The sequence below is a fragment of the Notamacropus eugenii genome, chromosome 7, assembly GCF_028372415.1.
Source record: "Notamacropus eugenii isolate mMacEug1 chromosome 7, mMacEug1.pri_v2, whole genome shotgun sequence".
Classification (NCBI taxonomy): Eukaryota; Metazoa; Chordata; class Mammalia; order Diprotodontia; family Macropodidae; genus Notamacropus; species Notamacropus eugenii.
Genome location: NC_092878.1, coordinates 101,587,798 through 101,613,018, shown reverse-complemented (window position 1 = coordinate 101,613,018; position 25,221 = coordinate 101,587,798). Strand labels below are relative to the sequence as shown.

The 25,221-nt window shown below is 36.9% G+C and overlaps 1 protein-coding gene across 10 annotated transcripts in view; it reads right to left on the bottom strand.

The window, feature by feature from the left end:
- The window catches only part of WWC2 (WW and C2 domain containing 2), a 257,956-nt gene that overhangs the window by 83,807 nt on the left and 148,928 nt on the right, over nt 1-25,221 (bottom strand). For all 10 annotated transcript variants that reach the window (XM_072625437.1, XM_072625442.1, XM_072625441.1 and 7 more), the window contains 4 exons: nt 13,366-13,445; nt 4,315-4,444; nt 1,516-1,662; nt 427-500 (listed from right to left, as the gene is read on the bottom strand). In XM_072625437.1, the coding sequence (XP_072481538.1) occupies nt 427-500; nt 1,516-1,662; nt 4,315-4,444; nt 13,366-13,445 (431 nt within the window). The remainder of the gene's footprint in view (nt 1-426; nt 501-1,515; nt 1,663-4,314; nt 4,445-13,365; nt 13,446-25,221) is intronic.

Genomic DNA, 25,221 nt, shown 5'->3' with positions numbered 1-25,221 from the left:
GAGAAACCAACCTCTTTACTTCAAAGGGAATCATTCAATGTGTTTCTAAGAATTCCTTTCTTTTTACCTCCCATAATTCTTCTTCCTCCTCCTTACAATACTCTTGCAGGGGAAGGAAGGAAGGAAGGAAGGAAGGAAAGAAGGAAGGAAGGAAGGAAGGAAGGAAGGAAGGAAGGAAGGAAGGAAGGAAGGAAGGAAGGAAGGAAAGGAGGAAGGAAGGAAGGAAGGGAGGGAGGGAAGAAAGAAACCCATACTCTACTAGGCACATTTTAAAACATGAAAATAAATTTTAAAGGAAGAAACTCTGGCTGCTTGAAGCCTTTGAGTGGCCAGCAGATGTCACTATTGGAGCAAAGATTAACCAGCAAAGAAAATGTATTTTGAACCCCTTGCCCACCAAACACAAACAATAATCCCCACTATTACCTTCTTTTGGCTTCTTCATATCGTAGACTTAACCTGACCTTTTCCGCCAAGTTGGCTCTACTTCTTGCTCCCAACTAGTAAAAGAAAAAAAACCAAACAAAAAACCTCAATTCTGTAGTGAATAAACAGGTTCAATGCTATTTTCAGGAACCACAAAAAAGCAGATCATTGGTTATTTTCAGGAACTACAAGTAAATCTTTATGTTTAAGGAAATTCCACACAAATTAGGATTTTTAAAAGAGATATCAACATATCTGGTAGCCTCATTAAGTAACAAAAAAGAAACTAATCAGTTTTGTATGAATGTTACATTCAAGGTAAAAATGTTAGGTAAATATTTCTGGTGGCTAAAATTTTATGGCAGGTGTGTAGGCTCAATAAAATACATGAACTGGAACTAATTTCTTGGTCTCTAAGTGCCAAATTTCCATCAATTACCTTTCAACTGCACAAAATGAAAACCAAGATTAAGCATACAGTTTTTCAAATGTCAGCCGGATCATGACCTCTCCTTGACTTTTACTTTCATAATCATGAAATCATGCTTCAAGAGAAGGTGAGAGAACATGAATATATAAGAAAGAAAGAACATATATAAGAAACGGCATCCTTTATTGTAGTTCCAAAACAACTAAGACCCCCCCAAAAATGGACTAAGGAAACTTAGAAAAATGACTATCACCTACCTTCTTCTGAATAATGATTCAAAAATGGATTTTCTTTATGGTTTTAAAATCTATTTCACATTAGATGTTTTTAAAAATTATTGTAAAACACATACACACACTCAAAGTCAGCATAAATTAAAACTATGAGTTTTGTTGAGTTTCAATGGAATACCAGAGTGTAGCCTTGAAGAAGATTAAACAAAACTGTTCATATGGAAAGGATGTGAATAACCTTGGCCCCCAGCCAGAAAAAACAGGGCTATGATTTTTTTAAACCTGCCTCATGAGGATAAAGCATTGAGTTGGAATGGCTGGACTTCAAACCTTGGCATCTAGTTGGTATTCCTGTTTTGAATTCCCACTGGAATCAAGTCCCCCTAGTGATATCATTCAAGCCTCCCTCTCTATAAAGCCACTTACATCTCCAGAGATGCCTGTTTGTGACCCAGCATCCAGAGTCTGTCTGGAGAGAGATAAATGGGAATTCACAGAGTTGGCCCTTAAGTCTGGTTCTGATCTCCCGATGCTTTGGTCCAAATGAAGCCGCTCCTGCAGCTTAGCAAGACTCTGTCCAGGAAACATGAATTATATTATAAAACATTTTTATTCAAGGTAGCCTGCCTTAAAGCAAAACTAAACACTGATCCAATCCCATGAAAGAAATATTCATTACTTCACTGTAAGATGCACTTTTACTGAAATAGCTAAGACGATTTATTTATTTATTTTTTTTTTGCTAAGACGATTTATTACGGTATGGTAATAAAATAAACTGTTTTGTATTTCTATACATAAAATAAAATGATGCTTGAAAATGCTCAACTTTAGCACCATTTTATGTTAAATATTATATGTAACATTATATATGTAAATAAGCTATACCAAAGACTATCTTTTTTTCCAGATCTCTAGAAATGAAAAGAAATAACATTTTAATTTAATATTGGATATATGCTTTCTCTATAAAAAACTTTCATGAACTTAATGTATTTATATATAGTTTGTATGTAATAGGAATTCTGAGAATGCTGAATTTTGGTAAAATGAATCACATTTTAAATGCACTGATGTATTTATTTACTGAAAAAAATCCAAGAATACTAAAATTTAAAGGAGATCTTTCTAAGATCGTAAGATTCAGATCTTAAAGGGAATTTGAATATAGTTTAGTCTAACTCCTCCTTCTACAGATAAGGAAGCTGAGGCCCAAATAAGTCCAAAGACTAGTTTAAGGTCACATACTCAGTGGTGCAAAAAACTCTACAAAAAATTCTAGGACTTTTTGTGGTAAATAATCATCCCATCCCCTTGTCCTATATTTTGTAAAACCAGATTTTCATAAATTGAGTTTGCTTAAAGTAGGAACAGACTTCTTTCTATACATACATAGTAAAACTATTAAAAACCCAATAGGGGTCATCTCTAGTCATCCTGCTCTGTCTGTATCTTGCCACTGGACCCAGATGGCTCCAGAGAAGAAAGTGAGGCTGGTAACTTTGCATAGCCCTGCCTCACTTAAATCCAATTCATTCACAAGTCATGGCATCATCTCACTGATGTCATGGTCCTCTTCTAGAACAAAAGGCAAACAACAACAATATTAAAAAAAATAACATACCAGCTTTGAAAAGAACCTGGCAACTCAGGCATCATTTCAAATTATCATCACAGAAGGTTGGAAAGCACCTCCAACTTGATACTCAGTATACTTAGGAAAGCCTTTCCCTCTCCAACCAAAACAAATAATTATACAGAGGCTCATGTAAAACATAATTAAACTAAGTTTTTAAAGATACTTAAAAGTTTTTCTTTTCTTCTAAAAATTAAAGCATAATAAAAAATCCTACCAGTGTATGTAGAAACCAGTAGAGTATATACTATTTGCTCTTTACAGTCTGGTAACCAATGGGAAAAAAATCATCTTCCTAAGAAAAAAGTTTCATCTTTTAACTATGGGTATCAGATGAGTTCAAAGTTTAATTCAATATGAAAACTGGTTTGATTAACTCTACAAATCTACTGACATGTGAAGATACATTTAATTTTTTTATGATCCAATGTTTTAAATAATTATTTATTATTAAACATTAAGATTCTGATGGTGCAAAAATGGACCATTTGCAAAAGTAAAGTCTGAGCAGTCAATCAAAGCTAACTTTCATCAGAGTCATTTTTAAAGTCTATTTTAGGGCATCAAAAAAAAATCTCAAAAGTGTCTATTGGTTATAGAAAACCATGAATGTTTCTCTCTATATATATAACCAATATTCTACAAATGATCTGCTTGAGATACTTGTATTTAATTTTAAGGCTGAACAAGTCCTATCAAAAATAGAGAAAACACAATGGTATTAGACATTCCCCTAAAAAAGTTAAACTAAACAATCATACTTTTTAGCTGGGTTCAGGGCTCCAAATATCTGAAATACACCTTTATGGCTTCAGCAAATTAAACATGGGTCTGTTTGTTTGTTCTCTTATGAAGCTTTGACCTATCTGCAAACGTCTACAGTCATGGCAATGAGGCAGGAGGCACAATGCAGAGAGCTGAAGGTCTATTAGCCTTACTGCATGTAAGATGTTAGCTGAATTATGGCCAAATTCTATGCACTGATTGGCATCAAGCAATCTCTCCTGATTACATTAGGAGTAGTCCAAGGTGATTTACTTAGACCCTGGTCATCTCTAGTTCAGAAGCCCTTTCCAAATAGTTTTAGGATCCTCCATGAGTTTTCAATGAGCTGTCTTCCCCGATTAGAATGTAAGGTCATTGACAGGCAGAGACTGTCTTTCTTCCTGCTTATCCCTAGATAAGCAGAGACTATGCCCAGAGTTTAGCACGGTGCCTGGCAGACTGCCAGCACTTAATAAATTTTTGTTGACTTCACCTGATGATAGAATTAGGACTCCCCTAGTCTATGGCTCCAGGAGCCACTGAATGTCTGCCATCCAAAGATTAAAAATTGCAGGGGGTCCTCAGAACCAGCTTGGTCTCTCCAATACCTGTCCTACTTTTTAACACTCTCTCCCCACTCACCACTTATCTTGGGTCAAATTCAAATTCATTTGGTTTGTGAGCCCAAGGACAAAGCTTGAACACAGCATAAGTCAAATATTCACTTGGTTTTCTACAAACGCTGGGTATTTTTCTCCCAAAGGAAGATGAGAGGGACCTGAGAGAGTAAAAGTACAGTTAAAAAAAATTCAAGTTGTACATACCTGCATTAGATCCTGTTTCTCTTTCTCTCCTGAGCTAATGGCTTTTCGGATGGACTTCATTTCAGTTAGAATAGCTTTGGCCTTACTGAGTTCGTACCCAGTATGGTCTCTAGACATTTTCTGGTCAATTCTGCACAAATATCAAAGGAAGACTACTGGTTAAATTGGTCATCCCTTCAAGAACCTTGTCTGCAAATATGAATGTCATTTTTTTCCATCCTTTCCAGCTCTGAGGTCCCACCTTCCCCCCATATTGGTTACAATCCAATTCATACTGGAGCAAGATAAGTTACTTATCCCATTTCTAAATAGGAGGTCTAAGCCAAGGCAGACTTCCCCTGCTATTTTCTCACCCATATAATTACAGTCCCTTTACTACCTACAAGTTCTATCATCCAAATCTCACATGTATTATGATCCATATCTTTACTATTTCTAGAAGATTAAATAAAGATACTTTCACAGAAAAGCAACAGTAATAGTTCTGACTATTTGGTAGCTAAGGACATGAATATCTTTCAAATAAAGAAATGATTCTTTATTTGGCCCTGAAAAGTGCCCAGCCACATCGAGGGCTAAGACTTTTTTTCTTTCTAACCTCACCCTGCCAGATATTATCCCTTCTTCATTTTATGAAGCATATGAACAGAGAAAAATGGAGATGGGATTAACTTTCTTAATAACTAGATATTTTAAGAAAAAGATGGAATGATATGTTATTTTTTGCCAAATATGTACTGCTAACATTAGTTTAATGAAAATTCATCTTCAAAGGGATCTCATTATAAGTGCAAATCTGGTTACCCACTGGACAACTGTCACTAGCATTCAGCCAGAAATATATCTCATGAGCCCCTTGTGCCAACAGATATAAATGTGACTTTATAATTATTTTGTGTTATCCAGACAGACCATTAAATAACCTGACTCGATCTGAAAGATGTTTTAGAATCACTTCTAAAGATTCCTTGCTTCATCTTCTCTCTCTTACTCTAGCATGCTCTCCAGTCTCATTAGTAATACCTTCAGCGCTTTAAGTGCTGAAAATACAGCTGTACTTTTGCCCTCTCATTCTTTTGCTCCCAGACATTCTAGTACACAGGTCTGTTTCATTCACAGAATCTTTGGATAACCAACAGAGTAGACCATGTTTCCATGAGTCGCCAGAGGAAACTGTTATTGAGTTGCACTGACTTCTAAGATATTTGAGTTTACGTTTCTTTTGGATATAAATATTGTGACCTTGAAAACAATAGCTATTTCATCTTAACTTATATCCTTCCAACTTTAGTTTACCCTAACAAGTGCAGTTTATAAATAACATATTTCTCCCAAGTACTATTTAAGTAAACAATTTATAATGCTAAACAAACAATTATAGCCCTGCTTTAAAGAACTTAGGAAAATACTTTGTCATAAAGATCATCACTACATACCAAATAGATTTTTTTTTCTGCTTAAAAAAACACCACATAGAACGACACCGTTTTGTTCCTCCTTCATCAGGTCAACCATTATATATAATAAGAAATGGAGTGACAGAACACTATACCTACTTACTGATGTAAAACAAATCACAGAATTTTTGGAGAGGGAATAGTAATTTCTGAGATTACTTTATCCAGACTCTTCATTTTAAGGATTAAGGAAACAGAGGTCCAGGAATGACTTGGCTAATGTAATATCTCTATTTGGGGATGGGCTATTGTAGTAATCCCTTTCAGAAGGTTTTGTTTCTCAAGGTTTGGTTTTAAGTTCATTTATTTCTGAAGATTTTTTACATTCATATTTGACTCTTGTAATACATTACTGCCATCAGAAACTGACCAAAACCCACAACTGTGAATTGGGAAAAGGGCTTAGAAATTAATTGCTGATTCCAGATATAATTTTCAGGCTGTATGTAATGAGGTTACCATGATCTCTCAAAAGAAATAAATAGACAAGATAATCTGACAGGTTTTGAATATCAGAAATTTTCAAGTATATTTAGAGTAAATTTATAAAGGTTATAAAATTAGTTTCCAAAACTCTAAGACAGGGTGGGGAAACCTGCAGTTTTGAGGCCAAACTAAATAAACTGACTAAAAAAAAGAATAAGCATGCTAAGATCTTAAAGTCTACGTATTTTTCAGGCAACTGCAGTACTATAACGACACACTCTCCTTTGGATACTGCTTCTAAAAGTCTGCCCATTACATTTTATTTGTATTTAAATACATTTTCCCCCCAATTACATCTAAATTTTTGACTTCTAGGTTCTTTTCCTTTCTTCCTTCCCTGCCCCTTCATTGAGAAGGGAAGTGATTTGATACATGTTATATATACGTAGTCATGCAAAACATATTTCCACATTAATTATGCTGTGAGAGAAAACAGACAAAAAAACACAAGAAAAATAAAGAATGTAAAGAAAAAGTATGCTTTGATCTGCAGTTTTTCTTAGGAGATGGCTAGCATTTTTCATCCTAACTCCTTCAGCATTGTCTTGGATCATTGCAATGCTAAGAATAGCCAAGCCTCTCATAGCTGATCACACAATATGGCTGTTACTGTATACAATGTTCTCCTGGTTCTGCTCATTTCACTTTGCATCAGTTCATGTTAAGTCTTTCCAGGTTTTTTCTGAGAGCATCCCACTTGTCATTCATTATAGTACAATAGTATTTCATCACAATCATATACAAAACTTGTTTAGTCAGTCCCCAGTTGATGGACATCCCCTCACTTTCCAATTCTTTGCCATCACTAAAAGAGCTGCTATAAATATTTTTGTTTTTTTCTCTTTACTGCCTATTACTTTTATAAACTTCTATTGTTGCTTGTCTTTCATTCTCAAAGAGGACCAATGACACCAGGTGGGTGATGTCTTGACTTGCAAGTGAATGGGATTTAAGTGAGAAAGAGCTATGCAGAGTCATCTGCCTCATCTGCCTCACTATCTCCAGTTCATCTGCTGAGATGATTTACCAAGATGTGGCTATGCATGCCACAGCTACCTGGAGCCACAGGTGAGATATGAGTGCCAGGTAGACACTAAAGGTGGATGAGCAGCCCTGAAAAGGGCTCAGCAAACCCTCATACAAAAGATACTAGTCCTCCCTCAGCACCCCTTACATCCTATAATTCTCTCAAAGTATGTGTACATTATTCTCATAAAACATTTTGTAGAGAAGGATCAGTAATAACTAATATTCTCTTGGCCACTTCTTTTGGGGTTATAAGTCTGAAAGGGTTTTTTCCCCACCAAACTTTGAGTATCTTCCCATCTTTCAGTTACCTTAAGACTCAAGGTATATCTTAATGTACCTTGAGTCTTAAGGTACATTAAGATACCTTAACACCATCAAAATAATATCACCTCCAGCACAGACCTCCTTGTGGATACATGACTCTACTCTAGTTACTCTTTCTTATTTTTTTTTCTTTCATGTCAATTTTACCTCCTTAAGTAGCTCACACATCCAGACCATGATGATGCTAAGAACTGCCTAGTGTGGTAGCTTCATTGTCCTTCCTACTTCTCTCCTACTTCCTACTTAATACCTTTGGGATGCATTTCTCTGGTTGGATCTCTACCATACTTTCTGAAACTGCTATGCAATCCAACTCATAATTTTCCATTATGCTCTTCACTTAAGATTTCATAAATAAGTTTTTATTTCAAACGGGCTTTTCCACTTGACTGGCATCTCCCTCCACCTGACAAGGAGATCAATCATTTGCTAGCTGAGGCACTTTCTAAATTCTTTTGGTTTCCTTGCTATAGCAATTGGCTGATGTGGGTACATTTCTTAGGAAATGGTGATAGTCTATGTCAACATCTACTCCATCCCCTACGTTCCAGTTTCAAACAACTGTTTATATGGGACACTTTATAGATACTACAACTGCATACCTTATCTTCCTGGGATTACATAAGAAAGGGCAGTTAGATGGTATAGTGGAGACTCAACTTTGTGAGTTCAAATCTGACCTCAGACACTTACAAGCTGTATGACCTAAGGCAATTCACTTAAGCCTATTTGCCTTAGTTTCCTCATCTGTAAAATGATCTCGAGAAGGAAATGGCAAACCACTCCAGTATCTTTGCCAAGAAAATCTCAAATGTGGTTATGAAGAGTCAGACTCAACTAAAATGAGTGAACATCCACAATGCTGATTACGATCATTGTTTCAATAAATTGGTGATCTGAACATACATACACAAATTATTCAAGAATGAATGACACAAACATTCTTGTTAAAATATAAGCAAATTTATTATTATGTTATTTGGTGCTTTCTCATTGTGTCCAATGCCTTCCAACTCTATTCTCAAAAAAGTATTCATGACATATCAGTGTAAGGTTTCTGGGTAGTATGGCAAAACTTGGACCCTTCACATTTCTTTATTTCTGAGTATTTTCCCCTGCTCTTTCCTGTTCTCACTTTTACCTTGAAGTTACTGGTTTTAATGGGTGGATTTAACATGGGGTGTGTGTCTTACTGAATTCTTTATAAAATTTCTTGAGACCTTCATTCTTTACAATAGATACTGGTTTATAATCTACAATTATTTTCATGTTTTTTTTAATGTTTATCATGAACGCTGCAATAAGTGATTGCCAAATGTCCCATGAAAGGATGAATCTTCTTGACTATGAGTGCTGGATAAAAATCAACATTATTTGCCTCTTCACAGGAGAAGCTATGAGCCACCCTTCTTCTACATGGTTGCAACTTCCTTTTCTGACTTCATTTATGCTAAGAAATGTCAAGATTGATATAACTTAGCTCCTCCTGTATCATATGCACTCACAATTTTTAGTCAACAGTTATGTAAAAGTTTATAAATGACCTGACTGTGGAATTATTAGCATCATTTATACCATTTCCTACACTGCCACTTGTCCATGCAGAAGTGGAAGAGGCTATGGAGAACTGTGGGCCACTTTGTATTTTTCTCTTTTTTTCATGCAGTCAAGGAATTCCCCACCTTGGGGCCAGCCTATTGGTGATGAATATCGTTCTACTATCCTAGACTGGTTCGTAAAAAGACCAAGTTTGTTTCTAGAGCTGTATCTGAAGGCTTCCCAGCACAGGAGAACCCACTACAATTTGCATTCTATGAACGTAGCCTGAGACAATCTCACACATTAGAGTAGGGCTTTGTGCAGAGGTTGCTTTTAGTACAGGACAGAGAAATACAGAAAATATCAGAAAAATCAGTGTCCATTTCCTATACAATGCCAGTGGAGGAAGAGAGGAAAAACAGTTTTGTCATATTTTTTGGTTTCATTTAGAATTAATTCTATATGCCTTCCAGAGTAAAAAAAAATTTCTGGTGCCTTAGAGTGAAAATAATGAAATAGTAAAGACACCTCTCCCCAATACACACACATACACACACAGACACACACACACAGACACAAAAACATACACACACACACATACCCTGTTCCCAAATAAAACTGTTAAAGGATTATAGTATAAAATGACAACATTAAAGAATACTAAAATTCCAAAACCAACAAAAATAATGCAATATTTAAAACACTGAAATGTCCTTTTCTGAGCTTCTATTAAAATTCTTTTCTAAAGGACCTTTCTTTCTTCTTATCCTGCCCCACCATATCCCAGTTATAAGCAAAGATCCTTTCAGGCCAACAGTCTCTTGATTTCTCTAAAGCCATCAGGTCTCCAGGTTTAAATAGTTCCAAAGCACACTGACAATGGAGGGTTCTGATTGAATGACCAGGTAGCATACATGCTACGTGGCAACACATTACTTTATATGGTGTCCCACATTCCAAATGATCCTGCTTTATTCTGTATATAATTCAGATGGACAAAAAGGTCTTTGACATAAGATATCATATCTTTCAGGTTTCAGCTAATGGGATTAGATTCATTCCAAAGTGACAGCCTGAATTTCCACAAGTGTCCATTGTTTTCCTGTGGTATGCTGTTGACAGATTCTCAAACATGCCTTGGATTCCTCTAAAAATTACTTGCAAGCAAGCTGCTTTAAAACAATACCTCATTGTGGCATTCATATAATAAAAACAGCATGTTTGGCTAACCTTTAATCCTAGGATTGTGGTATGAGTTGTCGTTGTTATTGTTGTTTTAAAACAGCATTAGGCTTGAGTGCGGTCAATGATAACCTAATTTATGGATAAACCTATTAGGGCAATTACCCCTTCACTTTCTAACCACATTTCCAAACTTATAGTGGTTTACCATGGCCCCCCAAAACCTTAGTTTAGAAATGAATATTTTGCAATCACCTCCATCACCTACTGAGGCAGATTAACTTAGAACTGAACTTCTTTTTACTCAGTAATAGGGATATAGTTGGGGGTGAGGTGGAGTGGGCAGGGGCCATGCTGAGAAAACTTACTTTGAACTCTGATTGTCCTCAAAACTTTCTACTACTCATGGCTATCAAACAGACTGGAATTCCTACCAAGAAATTGAAATTCATCGGAGGGAAAGAGGTGTACAAAACCTCAAACTAATTTGGTATCCAGATTATTTCATTTAGTCTGTAATTTTTTCAGTTCTCTTCCTCAGGCTGACTCTGGTTTGAAACATAGTTCTGGGTCAGAATTGAAACCCACAGAACCTTTGGTAATGGAGTAAAATCTAAAGCACCAGTATGCTCATGAAAGTCTTAGGTGAAATAAGGAAAAGAGGCCAGGATACATGGATGTAGTCACATACTGCTATCCATGTATGGAATAATGGTCGATGGGAAACCAAAAAAATAGAACAAATGGTTATCCCTAGATGTCACCTGATATTTTCCCATGTAGAACAATCAATGTATGCTTTTCTAGGGTTAGCAAGACACCAAGGAACCACGGGAAGACATCAGAATATTTCTTATGCAAACTTTGGAAAACCCTACTTTGGGAATCCCCTGAGTACTCAACGAAGACTTTGATGGGCTGACAAAAATCATTCAAGTTCCTGAGTGCAACAGAGGGTACCTTCCTGAGCTTTTAGGGCTGGAATTGAGCACATTCCCCAAAGGAGATACCTTAGAACTGGTTGGTATTCTCAGGCAGGATGTGACAGAAAGAAGTGTGAGGGTATAGCAGAAATATCCTGTTCTTGGCCCAGGCTGGGGGATCTCTCTGAATTTGGAATCACAAACATTTACTGGAATGGTTTCCTCTAAACACCTTTGCTGAATGACAAATGATCACTTAACCTGCATTTAGAGACCTCTATCATGGAGGAATTGACTACCTTCTCAAGGCAGGCCATTCGACTCCGGGCTATCTGTAATTGTGAGAAATGACTTCTATCATGTCTAAATCAGGTCCTCTGCAGCTTTCCCCTACTACTCCTCTATCAGCCCTCTCAGACCAACCAGAATAAGTCTGTTCCCCTATGCCCAAAGGGCTATAAAACCGTGCATACCCTTTGATCCAGCAATACTACTGCAAGGTCTATATTCCAAAGACATCAAAAAAAAAAAAAAAAAAAAAGGAAAATAACCTATTTGTGCAAGAATGTTTACAGCAGCTCTTTTTGTGGTGGCTAAGAATTGGAAATCAAGGGGATTACCATCAGTTGTGGAACAGCTGAACAAACTATGTGGTATGTGGTTGTTATAGAGTACTATTGCGCCATAGGAAACGACAGGCAGGATGATTTTAGAAAAACCTGAAAATATTTATGTAAACTGATGCAAAGTGAAGGGGGCAGAACCAAGAGAATGTTGTATATATTAACAGCAATACTGTAATGTATTAACAGCAATACTGTAAATGACTTAACTACTGTCAGTAATACAATGACACAAGACAATCCTGGGGGATTACTCATGAGATATGCTATCCACCCCCAGAGAAAGAGCTGCTAGTGTTTGAACACAGACTGGAGCCTGCTATTTTTCAGTTTCTTTCTTTCGAGTCTTCTTATACAAAATGTCTAATATGGAAATGTTTGACATGATTGCACATTACTTGTATTTATATGGTTGCTTACCAGCTCAGGAAGGGTGGAGTGTAGGGAGTGCAAAACTTTCAGAAAATGTTAAAAAATTGTTTACTATGTAACTGGGGAAAAAGAAAATATTACATATATATATATTAAAGAATAACTTAGATTTCAAAAGGAAGGAAGGAAAAGAAAAAGAAAGAAGAAAGAAAAAGGAAGGAAGAATCTATTCCCTATTTTCAGTGAGGGAATTTCAAATACCTGAAGACTGCTCTCAAGTTCCCAACCAACAGACTAAAGATCTCAAATTTGTTCAATTGATCCTTGTTTGATATAGTCTCTATTTCTCTCATTATCACTTTATCATCATTCCCTGAGACACATTAGCTTGCTGATGTTCCTCAAATGTGGCACCTAAAAGCTAACATAGGCAAGAGCTAACACTAGAGGTATGCTGGTTGAGGTTACCATGGGCTACCCAGAAGAAAAGAATGTGCCCAAGACACACTTTTCAACTTAATCTAAAATATAAACATTTTCTTCATCACTTTCTTAAATCGAGAGGCAATCAAGAAAACTATGAGTCAAGCCCTGATTTGTAGTATGTGTCAATTTCCAAGATGTAAAGGTTCGAAATGAAAATGTTCCACCTGGCTCTCTGGTTCCAGCTGGCTCCACTCTACCCCTGCATATTATCCCCGTTCTAACCACAGCCTTGAATCACATCAGCTTGTCTAATATGGCTGCTATATTACAATGCTTATTCATATTGAACTCACGGTCTACAGAAATGTCCCAGTCTATTTGTGAACATAAAAATAGCACTTTACATTTATATCCCTATTAAATTTCAACTTCTTAAATTCCATTCATCATTCTAGAGAGCTAAGATTTAGGATCTTTTCTCTGTCATCCCTCATGTTAGCAGTTCCTCTGAGCTGTAGGTACCATATCCCTCCAAAAGAAAGTCACTGGTATCTTTTGTATCTTCAGCATGGAGCACAGTACCTTATAATACAAGTGTGTGTTGAACTGAAGCTCTGCTGATATTTTATTTGGTACTAGCCAAGGGGCTTGTGATGTATTCGAATTAATTTCGAAAATTTTTATACTCACTGTTGCAGTGTTTCAAAGCCTTGTTCTTTGTACAGTAACTCTTGCTTCATCTGTGACAGTTCTCGCTTCAGTTTTTTAACCTTTTGTGAGAAATTAATGTTAGAATTAGAAAATCAGGGAGAAATAATTGACTTAGAATTAAAGACTATTAAATATGGAAGGGGGCTTCATGTTTATTTAGTACAACTTCAGTGACTTGCTAGATGGGAGAGCTAGTAAATAGAAGAAACTGAACTTGAAACCAGGACCTCAGACCCTCCCATACTGGTCTGGAACATACAAAGGCATAAGAGCCATTAGTAGTGAGATGGCAAAAAGAAATTAACTGGTTTAAGCAACCTTCTCTTAGCTTTATTAGTCTACAGGAAAAAAAAATTTTTAGAAGGAATACTAATTTTGTTTTGGACTGATAGGGTACCATTGCTCCACTCCCAATGAAGTGTACTCCACAGAATCATAGAATTTAGACCTTGAGGGACTGATTTTAACTCCAACTCCTTTTATTTTACAAATAAGGAAACTGAGGCCTAGAGAAGAATAATTATTACTAAGTAACAGAAAAGGATTTAGCCCCAATTCCTCTGGTATTACATCCAACGTGCTTATACCCCAAGATAAAAGGTGCTTAATTGATTCCTCAGAGAAAATACTGAGAGGATCGAGTTGGTTAGCCGGATGACATTGGCCTATCAAAGGCATTTCGCTTTGGTCAGCTACTAAAGTTCTTCACCCAATGGCCAAAAGTAGCTCATTCTGAAGCATCAGATTGTGTCATGAAGCGTTACACACAGTCACTTTTGCACTTCTGAACTTCTAGATGAGAGCTAGTAAGTCACCATTTCTTGCTATTTCATTCTTGCTGCTTCATTTATTTGCTTGCTATTTCAAATATAAGACACTGTGATGGATGGCTAGCAAAACTAGGAAGACAAGTTTATTCCCTCAGGGACTTCGTCATAGGGGAAATAAGACATATTTAACCACCATGCAAGGTGGAGGGTGGACACTGGCATAAAGGAAGCATGAGCAACATGCTACAGGCCTCACAGGAGGGGTGGTGTTTGACCTTGAAGGATCTATATCATTGATAGGTGGGGGAAGAGAAGTGTTCATAACCACAGAATGATAATTATCATTCAAAGAGATATTGACAATCAATAGATCAGATAACGTTCTCTTCAAAGTTTGGATTTGGTGGTGTTTCTACAAAATAATCCTTTGTTACCTTTTTTTCAGCAAACCATTAGTCAGTGACCAAAATAAGAAAAGTGAAAAAAATTAAAAGGAAACTGAAGTCATATTAAAGGTAATGAACAATACTGGTTCAGAAGGAAAGATTCTGAAGCACATTTCCTTTCAGGAAAAAAGTGGGGGGATGATGGATGCCATCAGCTATGTTCACTGCGTGAATTGGTTTGGCTTTGGGGTTTTTCTTTGTGACAACAAAAGATCCTAGGGAGAAGGGAGAGGAAACAGGGAATATTGGGGAAATGAGTACAGTACAAAACCCAAAAGTTATCAATACAACTAAAGTTCTCTCCCCCCGCCTAAAAGAAAAGCAGTTAATTTTTTATGTGGTAAGAGCTGAAATAATTGAATAACTATGATGGAAAGAAAAAGGGACATCAATTAAATTCTTTTTAATACAGCCCTCAAAAAGAAACTTCTAGTTGATTTATACAGGGAAATTACATTAGACATTTATTAATTCAGACACTACTACTTCAGAATTTGTGATAGTTTTGAAAAGGGCTGGGTTAAAATTTATATTTGCCTATGGAAAAAAGGAAGACAAAATGACAATGTTTGACTAAAGTTCAGTCAGTCTATAAAATTCATTAAGCACCTACTATGTGCCAAAGGCTTTTCCAGTTCTAAATCTATGATCCAATGATCTACAGAAGGGCATATTGTGCATTAAAAGAGCCACTAAAACATCCTGAACATAAAAATGACATAACTAAATATAGGCTTGGAGAGCATAATTAGGGTAGAGGTATGGAGAGTGGCAGCCATGGGGCACTGGCAACGGGAAGAAACGAAATGGAAAAGACCTGTCAGGCAATAATAATGGTTTGTGTCAGGACAGGAGTAGCAAAAAGGGAGAATCAATAAGGGAGAAGTCAAAAATAATAATCCCAGTGCTTCAAGCATGGGAAACTAGGTGATGGAGAAATCAGAAGGAGGCACTAGCTTAGGAACCTCATGAAGTTTTGGTAGCACCCCTGGCTTCAGGCAGACGTTCAGTGAGAAGTAGGACATTCACATTTCAAGTTCTGAAGGCAGGCCAGGCGGAGACAGAGCTGGAGCCACTTCTAGAGCTGCTAGCAGAATGAGACAGAAAGAAAAGAGGGCCATGAAAAACACCCATGTTTGAGGGTTTGGATAAGAGAGAAGGAACTCCCTCAGAGAAAGGGAGCATTTAGGGAGGAAGAAGAACAAAGACCATGCCACCAACTATTACTGATATTTTGGGGAAGGACCAGATCTGTGATTCCTTCTGCACAGGATAGTCCCGTTTGAAGAATTTTCCTCCACAGTTGCAGAGTAGTGTATAGATGAGAGGTCGATTAACTTTCCCAGGTCACAAAGTGACCGTAGGACTTCAAGGCCAGCTTTCTGTCTACTAAAACCTGGTTGCTGCTCACACATCATATTAGCAAATGAGAAAATGACTATGACGATATAACGGAAACCATTTAGAACCACAGTCATTTTTTTTCTGTGAACCTCTATACTATTATATCCCTCTCTCCTCCAACATGGATCATTGTTCTTATTCTTCACAGTCCATTATAAATTGTATTTCTTCTGCAGGACACCAGAAGACCTATAAGTAAAGACTTCAGGCCCTGGGAGGCTAATGTGTTAATTATGATAGTTGCCCTGGCATTAAGTTTTTGTTCAGCTATTTTTTTAAAAAAGATTTAGTTTAAAAGTTTAGTTATAAATGGCAAAAAAATGCCCAGATAGGATTATGCACTCTCGGGACTCATATGCCAAAGCAAAAATCACACTCAAAGAGTAAACAAGCTACATATAAAATGCTTAGCTCCTGAATACTTTACCTCTTCCTTCCAAAATGAAAACCTAGTTGTGTAATAGCCTAGAAGTGGTTCTATCACAAAGAGGTGTCTTCATCCTGATATTTTCTCCTAAGCATCTAATTTTAATCAACAGCAGTTCACTGTCTAATTTTACAGACAAGTTTCTGCAGCATCACAGTATTAATAGCTAGCGTGGTACTGTGCCAGAAAGACATGTTCTTTGACTGTGGGCACATAGTGCTTTCTCCAAGGACTTCACAAAATAAACTGACATTTTATATTTCTTTCAAAGTTATTTTTGAAAACTATGAAGTGATTAAATGTGATACATGTGACAGGAGTTCGCAAGAACTCTGAGACCTCCGGCAGTCTCAGGGATGATGAGTCTTATTTTAAACAAAGGAGAAGGAATGGAAAAAAGAAGAATGATGAAAAGGAAGGACAAGTTACCAGTCCTAGATCTTAGGAATTTCATGAGACAGGCTGGCTCTGTAGAGAAGAGTTGACCTAAGGATTCACAAAGCAACATTAAGACAATAATGAGCAAAATGGCATTTGACTAATGACTAACTCCACTTTTCACCATTTCCCAACTTGTCTTTCAGGCGTCTTCTTGAGCAAGTCAAAAAGGGCAACTGTCAACTTGCTTGTCGAAAGAAACTCTTCCCTTGTCTATTCTTACACACTATGAAAAATATCTCAACACTAAACTTCCCCTACCATCAAAGTCTTCTTTAAGGAAGACCAGAAGTAAATTCCAAATGGGCAAAAAGTTTAAATAAAATTGTAATTTCATTTAAAAAAAATCATGGAAGAAAACAGAATAGCATATATTTGTGACTCCTGAAGAAATGGAAGGTATCAGGAAAAAGATGGGTATGCTGGAGTATATCAAAAGAGAAAAATATTTATGCAATGAAATGTCAACACATTTCAAAAGAAAAACAAACAGATTAAAGAAATGTGACATAACTAGTAAAAGCTTATAATGTTAAAATAATTTAATGAAATAAGAACTTATCCAGATCCTACTCAATGAATAATAAAAGTAAAACATTCATGTGTACGTATATGTATATATGTACTTCATTTTCATACACACATGTACATGAAAATGAAGTAAATTACCATATGAAAATGCAGCTTCACTTACAGTTCATCAATGTATCAATTAAAGCAGCTGTAAAGTACCACTGTACATCCAGTAACCAAACAAAGTAAATAAAAATAATTTTAAAATGGTGTGAGCAGGCCCTGAGCAACAGACATACTTTCGGATTTTTTGGTAGTGCTCTAAATCAGCTGAATCTTTCTGAAGAGCAGTCTGGCAATACGGAACAGCTACATAATGATTTGTACCCTTTTGATCCAATAATTTCCAATCTGAGGGCTTTATTCCAAGAAAATATAGGAAAGAAGGAAAAATGATTTGTACAAATAACAATATTAGTAAAATAAGAAAATATTAGAAATGAGCACAAACACTCAACAGCAGGCAAATTAAGTCATATTATAAAACTAAGCAAAATCAGGAAAAATACATAACTGTTAAAGTGACAAATACCACAACACATTCATATGAAACAATATTTTTAAGTTTAAAAAGAGGAACATACTGGGAGTATGCTTTGATTACAAGTACGTGAAAAACCAAAATAGACATTAGCAAAAATCAGAAGGTAAAGCGGAGTCATACAAACAATGTGAAAAACAGCATGGTGCAGTGGGGATACAGAACTGACCTCAGAGTCAGGAAGACAGAAGTTCAAATCTTTTACTTCTGAGGAACATTGGGCTTTGGGCTCCTGGGCAAGTCACAACCTCACAGTACCTCAGGCAACTCTCTAAGAAGAAAAGTTGCTGATCTGCTTTGGTAAAGGGAGCTCCTCACCTGGAACTCCAATGATATACAATGAAATTCCAATGAAATTTTTGAACATGTATTAGGTTCTTTTTCTCCTATAGAATAATTCATTAAATTCATTTTTAAAGCAATATTAAGAGAACCTCAATATGAAGTAAATGCTATCAATCAATAAACACTAAGTGCCTACTATGTGCCAAGTGCTGGGAATACAAAAAGAGGCAAAAGATAGTCCCTGCCCAAGGAACTTACAATTTAATGGAAATATCTCACAAGGACCCCCAAATTTAATGCTTATCTTTTCCACAAATTCCTTTGTCTAATGTCTTACTTCCTCAATTATCTAATGAATTGAAAAGAAAATGTGACCAATCTTTCTCCTTGACCTCTTTCTCTACAGTCTAGATTAATGTCACCTGTCATTTCTCATTCATCCAGAGCCTAAGATTCAATTCTGGATGTTGCGGATTTGTATGCCTCTCCTCATCTTCTCTGCCTCAATTAAGTCAATGCTCTATACTTGATGCCATGGCTCTTAAACCTTCTACCCACCCAATGAAATCTAAACCTTCCAGATCAAGTAGAAGGGTTTTAGTAGCTATATTCTTACTAAACATGTGAAGATAAGCAAACAAATTATTCCATCCACGTACTCCAATTATGGCCCTTTGGATTTGTTGTCTTGTTTCTGTGGGCTCCATTCTCCTTTACTTGGCTGTACACGTGTGGTTATGTTGGACAAAGCTTTCCATGGTGCTCACTGTGGAAATTCAACTATACTGACAGTGACAGACTTCTTCTCTACTTTCCCCCTTTCCACTCCAGGCAACCAAACAAAGCTCACACACAAAAGATATGGAAGAGTGAGCTCTGTATGCTTCAAATAGTAAGAGATGATTAAGTATTTACAAATACGCATTTCCATATCAATGTTGATTATTTTACACTTTAAGAACCCAAGGGGACCTAAAGTTGTGAGTAAGTAAATTTAGGCTCAATGCAAAGAAAAATTTCCCAACAATCTGAGCTATGGAAAGTAGAATGGTCTGCCCTGGGAAGTGCTGTATTCTGCCTCTCTGAGAGTATTCAAGTAAAGGCTGAATTAGACTATTACTTGTCTGATGTATTATAGATGGATTTCTTGTTCATGTATGATTGGGACTAAGTGACTTCTAAAGTCCCTCCCAACTCTGAGATTCTGTGATTTGTGGTTCCTTCTGAAAACCAGTCAGGGCACCATCCATCAGTTCCAAAGAATCAAATGGACCAAACAGCTTGGAATATTGCTATATCTGGCCAATCTGCACATTTAAGAAAAAGAAAGGATGTATATATGACCAGAAAAAGTTAACTAAGTATCCTTATATTTATGAAAGTAGTGAATAAATAAATTATCTCTAAGCTTCAGAACAGTTTAATGAAAAAAGTAGAGCCACACTGTCAGGTTCAAAGGTCTAGACGCTTTCCCATTCATTAAACACAGACCCACTGCTAAGGTTCCCAGGCAGAGACTATGAACTCACGAGACTTGTAAGAAAACTGAGCTGAAACCTCTCTAAAACTACATCACTTTTCAGAAGGAAATAAAGACACATTACCATGAAAGATCTCCCTAAGACTAGGGTCCAGAGCAATCCCTACATATAAAAGTTTTGCCCAGTTCTAGTTGCATTAGGTTAGCTTCCAGTGGAATAAAGTTAACTATTCCTGCGCCGTCTCATAAGCTTTGCTTTACTCCAGGATAGGGTTCACCTGTCCTCTTAAGACAGAGTCCTGCCTGTGAAGCTGCTAGATAAAATAAATAGATGGATGGATGGATGGATGGATACACAGACAGACAGAGAGACAGACAGATAGATAGATAGATAAAATTTAATTTTAAAAAAGCATGATTCCACAAAATAGTTCTTTGACTTTAAACAAGTTTCTTAAGCTCTCATTTTCCTCAAATGTAAAACTTACTATATCCGTCCTGTCAATCTATTTAAAAATAAAAGGAATATGGCTATATTCCAAATACCCAAATCTGAAATCATTAAGTTCTGAAATCATTAAGAAATCAGGGCAGGGAAAGTAAGACTTACTAAATCCCCTTCTTCTCAATGATTCCATGCAACAAAATGTAGACAATCAAAACAGATTCATGGTCCAAACTTCCTTTAGTCAAGTCAACTAGTGGTCATTAAATACTTACTATATACTAGGCACTATGCAAAATACCAGGAATAAAAGAAAGGGAAAAACCATCCCTGACCTCAAGGAGCTCAGTCTAATGAAATCACGTATGCACAAACAAGATATAGAAAATATAATGTGGGGACAATCTCAGAAGCAAGGCACCAGATGTTAAAGGGGATCGAGAAAAGCTTCTTGCAGAAAGTGAGATTTTAGCTGAGACTGGAAGGAAGCCAGGAAAGCAAGGAGATGACAATGAGGAGGAAAAGAACTCATGGCATAGGGAACAGTTAGTGAATATGCCCAGAATGAAGTGGAAAAGGGAGTTTCTTGTTTGGAGAATGGCAAAGAGGGCAGTGTCAATGGATCCTGGAGGACATGAAGGGGAATAAGAGATAAGAAGACTAAAAGACCAGGTTCTGTTTGATCCTGTAAGTAACAGGGAGCCACTGGAGTTAAGAGAATAAAGGGGTTGACATGATCAGAACAAAACCTTAGGAAGATCAATTTGACAGCTGATTGGAAGATAGACTGGAGACAAGGAGACCAAGCAGAAGAAGGGAACAGCAATAGTTCAGGCAGGACATGATGCATGGAAGATAATGGCAGCACTGCAGAGGAGAGGATGTACATATAAGAGATGAGGAGAAAGTAGATGTGGCAAATGCCAGGACTTCACAACTGATCAGATATTGGGGGGAGGAGAGGAAAAATGGAGAGAGAATGAGGAATTAAGGATGAAACCCACGTAGGTTGGAAGACTAGGTGACTAGGAGGATGGTGGTGTCCTTGACAGTAATGGGACAGCAATAATTGATAAGAGGTGAGGGTTTGGAGGTAAAGATAATGAGTCTGGTTTCAGATATATTGAGTTTTAAGATGACTTCTTGAGCCACAATGATGTGAACACTGAGAATGAAAGAAAATATCGATACTGTAACTTTTCTTATATTTGTCCGTTTATATAATAATTTGTGTTAATAACTTCCATTAAGAACAAAGTATTTACGTTAAGGCCATTTTATGTAAAGATTAGTACAGTAGATGGAGTTAGTTTCTTAATTAAACAAGGTTTCTTAAAGTCAGTGAGATAAGAGACTCTCAGAGCTAGAAAGCACTTCCCAAGACATCTACTCCAACCTCCTAAAGCATGACTTTTGTGTATAATATTGCCAACAAGCATTCTTCCCTTCAGAGACTGGTGGCTCATTTCCTCACAAAGCAGCCCTATTTCATTTCTGAAAGAGTCCACACATGGATGATCTTTCTAATTGTATACTGAGTTAAGACCTGCCCTTCCTCAACTGCCACCAATGAACTACTCCTACTTTTGTACCCTTGGGCCTAGAAATCCCACTTTCACAGGATTTAGGAGTGTCAAGATATACTCTGAACAACCACACGGCCTTCAGTGCCCAGGTTAGATTCTCCATGAAGGATTTCAGAAAACTACGGAATATAAGCCCACAGGATGAGGCCCATTGGAACTCTGATCTAGTCAATGAAGAAAATTCCTCTCAGGATGATTTCAAGTAAGGTATTTTGGCAAAGGGACTTGAAGAAAGTAAGGTCCTGACAAATTTAAGATAAAAAGCTATTCTGAAGCCTTAAAAGAAGCATTACCAAAAAACCCAATCTGGTACCAAAATTCAAAACACTGATAAGATTAATTATGATATAACTTAAGAAAAACTAGCAAAATAGATTTATAAGATGCCTTGCATTTGATGTATTTTTTGCTTTTTGAAGAGCTATCATTCTGATCTGGATCATACTTGGACCTGGGGCAATATTCCTCTGACTACATCTATTGTAGTTAAAAACAAAAACATGGTACCAAGGTAATTTCTTTGATGCTGGAATATCCTATTCTAAGAACTACTTACACACTTATAAAGTTTATAAGAGTTTCAAGTGATATCTAACCAACATTTCAAAAGGTAGTGACAATAAGTGATTACTTACATAGAGAAGCCTACAGACTCTAAATTAACATCTTGGCTATCAGGGCATGGACTGAAAGCAATTTATATGAGATTATTCTTACCCTCAGAATTTCTGTACTTCCTTTATTTTTCCAGATTCTACCTGCCTTTGTACATTAAGTCTTATGTCTTTTCCAGCCCTACAAATAATTGCCTATCCCCTCTTCCCTTTTCTTGTACCATGAATCTAGTCTTATATTTAACATTTCTCCTTTTTTATGATTTATTAACTTATTTTTTAAATGTTTATTTATTTTTAGTGTTTATCATGCATTTACACAAAATTATGAGTTCCAAATTTTCTCCCCATTTCTCCCCTCTCCCACCCCAAAATGCTGTGCATTGTAATTACCCCTTCCCCCAATGTGCCCTCCCCTCTATCACACCCCTCTCTTCCCTTATCCCCATCTTCTCTCTTCTCTTGGAGGGCAAGATTGAGTTCTATAACCCATTACTTGTATTTCTTACTTCCCAGTTGCATGGAAAAACAATTCTCAACATTTGTTCCTAAAACTTTGAGTTCCAACATCTCTCTCTTCCTCCTTCCCCACCCATCTCCACTGAGAAGGCAGGTAATTCAATCAGGTTATATATACATATATATATATACATATATATATATGTATATATATATATATAATATATACACATATATATATATATATATATATATGTAGTTTTGCAAAAGACTTCCACAATAGTCATACTGTGAAAGACTATATTTTCCTTCATCCTATCCTTCCCCCATTATTGTATTCTCTCTTTTCACCTTGTCCATCCCCAAAAAGTGTTTGCTTCTAATTACTATTCCCTCCTCCCATTTGCCCTCCCTTCTATCATTTCCCGCCCCCCCCATACCCCACTGATCCCCTTCTCTCCTACTTGCCTGGAGTATAAGATAGATCTTCATACCAAATTGAGTGCGTATATTATTCCCTCCTTAAGACAAGTGATGAGAGTAAGCTTCAGTTTTTTACTCTCATCTCCACCCTTTTCCCTCCATTGAAAAAGTTTTTTCTTGCCTCTTTGCCTCTTTTATATGAGATGTGTCCCATTCCATTTCTCCCTTTCTCCTCCCAATATATTCCTCTCTCACCCTTTAATTTTATTTTTTTAGATATCATCCCTTCCCATTCAACTCAGCCTATGCTCTCTGTGTATATATGTATACACACACACGTGTATGTGTGTGTGTCTCTGTACAAACACTCCAACTACCCAAGTACTGAGAAAAGTCTCAAGAGTTACAAATATTATGTTTCCATGTAGGAATATAAACAGATCAACTTTAGTAAGTCCCTGATGATTTCTCTTTCCTGTTTACCTTTTCATGCTTCTCTTCATTCTTGTGTTTGAAAGTCAAATTTTCTATTCAGCTCTGGTCTTTTCATCAGGGATGCTTGAAACTCCTCTATTTCACTGAAGGATCATTTTTCCCCTGAAGTTATACTCAGTTATGCTGGGTAGATGATTCTTGGTTTTAATCCTAGTTCCTTTGACTTCTGGAATATCATATTCCAAGCCCTCTGATCCCTTTATGTAGAAGCTGCTAGATCTTGTGTTATCCTGATTGTATTTCCACAATACTTGAATTGTTTCTTTCTAACTGCTTGAAGTATTTTCTCCTTGACCTGGGAACTCTGGAATTTGGCTACAATATTCCTAGGAGTTTCTCTTTTAGGATCTCTTTCACGAGATAATTGGTGGATTCTTTTAACATTTATTTTGCTCTCTGTTTCTAAGAATATCAGGGCAGTTTTCCTTGATAATTTCATGCAAGATGATGTCTAGGCTCTTCTTTTGATCATGGCTTTCAGGTAGTCCTATAATTTTTAAATTGTCTCTCCTGGATCTATTTTCAGGTCAGTTGTTTTTCCAATGAGATATTTCACATCATCTTCTATTTTTTCATTCTTCTGGTTTTGTTTTGTAATTTCTTGGTTTCTCATGAAGTCATTAGCTTCCATCTGCTCCATTCTAATTTTTGAAGACCTATTTTCTCCATTTGACTAATTCTGCTTTTTAAAGCATTCTTCCTCTCATTGGCTTTTTGGACCTCCTTTGCCAATTGAGTCAGCCTATTTTGAAAGGTGTTATTTTCTTCAGCATTTTTTGGGTCTCCTTTAGCAAGCTGTTGACTCCCTTTTCATGATTTTCTTGCATCACCCTCATTCATCTTCCCAATTTTTCCTCCAACTCTCTTACTTCATTTTCACAAACCTTTCTGAGCTCTTCTATGGCCTGAGACCATTGCATACTTATTTTGGAGGTTTTGGATGCAGAAGCCTTGACTTTTAGGTCTTCCTCTGATGGTATGCATTATTCTTCCTCATCTGAAAGGATGGAAGCAAATACCTGTTCACCAAGAAAGTATATACTCTTATTTTTTTTTCCCTTTTTTGGGCATTTCCCCAGCCAGTTACTTGACTTTTGAGTCCTTTGTCAAGAGGAGGGTATACTCTGGGGTACTGGAAATTCTCAGTTCCTCCAAGGTGGTACAATCAAGGGAGAGGAGTGTGCTCCTCTCCTGGCCTGTGCTCTGGTCTGGGAGCAATCACAAGCACTCCTCTGCGCAGGATCTACAACTAGGATTTCTTGTCCAGAGCCTCCACCAACTCCACCAGGCAGTGTACCTCCACCCCAAGACTGCCACTCAGGGCTGAGATCCAGATCAGAGGTTCAATTCCCCCAGGGTCTTTAGGTCTAGGGCTCCAAAAAGGGACACAGCGTCTGGGGCTGGGGCTAGGGCCAGACCCTGCTCCCTTCTCACCCAGGTGAAAAACCT